We start from the raw sequence: 4,235 nt of genomic DNA, 5'->3' as shown, positions 1-4,235 counted from the left end.
TGTTTTGAATCCACCCACATGAAGTACTATTAGACAATATCTTAAAACTTCTAGGTTGACTAAGAATGAGTCCGAGTATAGTGCCATGATTGCAGGTCTCAAGCTAGCTAAAATCATGGGGGCAAAAGTGATCGAAGCCAAGTGCGATTCCCTGTTGGTCGTAAATCAAGTAAACAAAAGCTTTGAATTTTGAGAGGATAGGATGCAAAGATATTTGGAAAAATTACAAGTAACCCTACATCGCTTCAAGGAGTGGACTCTAGACCATGTGCCTCGAGAACAAAATAGTGAGGCCGATGCACTAGCCAACTTGGGGTCATCAGTTGAAGACGATGATATTGTCCCAAGGACCGTCATCCAATTGTCGAGATCTGTGGTCGAAGAGGGTCATGCTGAGATAAATTCTACAAGTTTGACTTGGAATTGGAGGAATAAGTATATCGAGTATTTGAAAAATGGAAAGCTCACATCGGATCACAAAGAGTCGAAGGCTCTACGAACAAAGGCTTCTAGGTTCACATTAGATGAAGATGGAAAATTATACAGAAGGACGTTCGATGGACCATTGGTGGTATGTTTCGGGCTGGGAGACACCGATTATGTTCTACGGGAAGTCTACGAAGGCACTTGTGGGAATCACTCTTGCGCCGAGTCTTTGATTCGCAAAATTATTAGAGTGGGGTATTACTGGGATAATATGGAAAAAGACACTAAGGAGTTTGTCAAAAATGTGATAAATGTCAAAGGTTTGCACCGATGATTCATCAGCTCGGAGAACAACTTCACTAAGTTCTGTCCCTATTGCCTTTCATAAAATAGGGAATGGATATCGTCGCCCCACTACAAATGGCCCCAGCTGAAGCTAAGTTCATTTTGTTTATGACCGACTACTTTTCTAAATGGGTGGAAGCACAGGCCTTCGAGAAGGTTGGAGAAAAAGAAGTTATTGACTTCATTTGGGACCATATCGTGTGTCGATTCGGGATACCTGCCGAAATCGTATGCGACAATAGCAAGCAATTCATCGGCAGCAAGGTAACGAAGTTCCTTGAAGCACACAAAATAAATAGGATCTTATCAACATTGTACCACCTAACCAGGAACGGACAGGCCGAGTCAACAAACAAAACTATTATTCAAAACCTAAAGAAAAGGTTGGACGATGCAAAAGGAAAACGGAGAGAAGTTCTACCTGAGGTCCTTTGGGCATATCGAACAACATCAAAGTCCAGCACGGGGGCTACTCCGTTCTCTTTAGTATATGGCTCCGAGGCATTAATCCTAGTCGAGGTCGAAGAACCCAGCGCCAGGTTTCGACATGCATCGGAGGAGTCAAATCATGAGTCTACGAAAACTAGCCTCGATCTATTAGATGAAAAACGAGAAGCTGCACTTGTACGGATGGCGCACAGAAACAAAGAATCGAGAGATATTATAATGGAAGGACTAACCTTCGACACTTTGGAATCAGGGACTTAGTTCTATGAAAAGTCACCCTCAATACTTGAGACCCAAAAGAGGGAAAACTGGGCCCGAATTGGGAAGGACCGTATCGAGTCATCGAAGTTGTCGGTAAAGGATCTTACAAGCTTGGCACGATGGAAGGCGAACAACTACCGAACAATTGTAATGTATCACTACTCAAACGATACTACTGTTAAGGTATGATTTTCTCCTTTTGTCCATTTAAATTTAAAACTAACTCATTACAGGTGTTCGATCGAGAACATCGAGGGCACCTTTTTACATGAAGACCTTAGGTTTTAAAGTACGCGTTGCACTCTTTTTCCCTTAGATCGGATTTTGTCCCAAATGGGTTTTACCGATGAGGTTATTAACGAGGCAACAACTATATGCTACCTAAGGAGAACTCAACAGTATCCAAGGCTTCTTTTCAATCAACCTTGAATACTGGGGGGCATCACTCTCGGAGATTATATTTTCGAGGAAAATACTTCACGCCAAAAAGGGTCTCGATAGGAAAACTTTATAATGGGCCAAACGGTCAAATGAACCGTGTCCATATAGAATAGTTGAGCTCCAACGGCAAAACATGTACACATGTATCAATTATTTAAAGAAGCATTCCTTCTATATCACAATACTTTGTGTCTCAAAGAAATTTGCTACTATATGAGCATCATACTTGTGATTTTGCAAGAAACGGCTCAAGGGCCAAAATGCAAATACACCTCAAATACTCGGGGGCTAACCTCTCGAATAAGCTCGAAGGGTTATCAGGAAACAAGTCGAAGAGACATACCCGAAGGCTACGTCTATATTAAACAGTACGGTCATATAAAAAAGGCTACGGCCGAAATAATGTGGTACGACTTCTTCCATAAGTTAAAGGCCTTCTAATACTTTGAAAAAACTGGTTAAATCAGGCTACTCTCGGCAAAAGCTAATAAAAAAGGGCTTCAATAAAATCAGCCCTTGAATAACTGAAAAGCTTCGATAATATCAGCCTTCGAAAAAGCCTCAAGAGGTATTCAATTATCAAACCAAACGGATTACGAGTGAGGTTTCGATCGATCAAACCTTCGAAAAACCCAACGGGTACAAAAACACATGCTAAGGCATAAAGAAATTTTCATTAAGTCTTTTAGCCGAAAAGAGGGAAAAATTATAGCCATCTTAGAGGCCAAAGTGGCCCAACTTAAAGAGCCTAAGGGTCGACCTAAAAGAGCCTAAGGGCCAATATAAAATAGCCTAAGGGCCGAAGCATGTGGAGTTCGAGACCTCACTCTCACTCAATTCGGACTCAAGAGTCCCGTCATCCAGAGCTCGCATCAAATCAACTTAAACATAGCTCGAGGATTAACAAAAAACCTTAAGAGGTACTTTATTATAAGTTCTAAGATCACCCATTGACCACTAAAAAACCTAAGGGTTTATTCTACTCTGAGTCCGAGCCTCTGCTCACTCAATCATTGAAGTTATAACATAAAAAATTTCACAAAATGAAGATGGAGCAGAATTTAACACAAAGTTGAAGAGGAAAGGAAGGGAATTCCTTATATTTATAAAAGGTATTTATAGTGCCCACGAGGAGCCTTACACAAAAACAAAAATTTAAAAACCTAAGAGCCCAATCTGCTTTGGGGGCCGCATCCTTGGGAGCCGCACCCTAGGGAGACTCATCATTGGGAGCCGCATCTTCGAGGACTTCATCCTCATCTCCACCGCTCTCGGAACCACTAGCTGAGCCTTCGTCGTCGGAGAGAAAAGTGGCAGCCTCGTCCTCTATAGCTTTTGCATTTTCAATATCAGCTGAGAAGTCAAAGCCACAAGCGTGTACCTTCTCCATAGTTTCTCTCCGGGATTGTAACCTGGCATGATTGAGAGCACAAGACAATTTGACTTCAGAAGAAATAGAGATCTCATGTGCCCAAATATTGGCAGCTTTGGCGTCAGCTTGATAAGAAGCCACAAATGCCTCTGCCTCGGATTTAGCCTTTGCAAGCTCGGCGACTGATTTAGCTTCGAGCTCCTCAATCTTTAAGCTCTGGACCAAGCTTTCCCCTTGTGAATTTTGAAGCTGGCATTCCATTGAAGCTAACTGGGCCGGAAGCGTCTCTTTCTCCAAGGCAAGATGGTCCATTTGCTGCTTCCACCCCAGGGTTTCCGCCTCTTTCAACTTGATCTCCTCTCGAAGCTACTTCACTAGCTCGCCTTTCTGCTGAGCTTGCAAAATTAAAGGCGTTAGTCACCAAATAAAATAAGCATGCAGCTAACTTCCAAAAAGAACTTGCATTACCCGCTCAATAAGCTCAATATGTTCTTGATGGGCCTTCGCCAGTTCGGCTCGAAGATCACTGATCTCGCCCTCTTTTTTGACATAGAGGATCTTAAAGTTGTCCCTCTCTTCAGCGAGCTTCTTGAGTTCTGCCTCATATCGAGCAAGCTCAGCTCGAGACTTGGAAAATTCTTCTCAATGGAGTGTCACAGCCTCTACAAAAGGAAAAAGTAGACTCATAACAACAAAGATAAAGCACAAGCGTAATTTTAAGGGCAGAAACTTTCTTGTTTGAAGAGCTGCTAGGACTCATCAAAAATAAATGTAGCATTTGAGTCGGGACCATCTTTGACCCCTGCAAGGCACTCCCGTAAGATATCACTCCCTTTGTGGGTAATTCCCACATCGGGAGTTCTCATGTTCTAGGCATCTCAGAATTGTCCCTCTGAGAACTCGGGACCAGGCGACGATTAATCTACGTTGATTATCCCAAGTG

The 4,235-nt window shown here is 42.6% G+C and overlaps 1 protein-coding gene across 1 annotated transcript; it reads left to right on the top strand.

Annotated features, from left to right (window-relative positions):
- Positions 1–202: 202 nt before the first annotated feature.
- LOC138873356 (uncharacterized) lies at positions 203–760 on the top strand. Its single transcript, XM_070151822.1, has one exon. It carries the CDS (start codon positions 203–205, stop codon positions 758–760), a length of 558 nt encoding a protein of 185 aa, XP_070007923.1.
- Positions 761–4,235: the final 3,475 nt, after the last annotated feature.

This window comes from Nicotiana sylvestris, chromosome 1 (genome assembly GCF_000393655.2).
Source record: "Nicotiana sylvestris chromosome 1, ASM39365v2, whole genome shotgun sequence".
Lineage (NCBI taxonomy): Eukaryota > Viridiplantae > Streptophyta > Magnoliopsida > Solanales > Solanaceae > Nicotiana > Nicotiana sylvestris.
The sequence above is the reverse complement of the archived record's forward strand: the minus strand, read 5'-3'. Positions and strand labels throughout refer to the sequence as shown.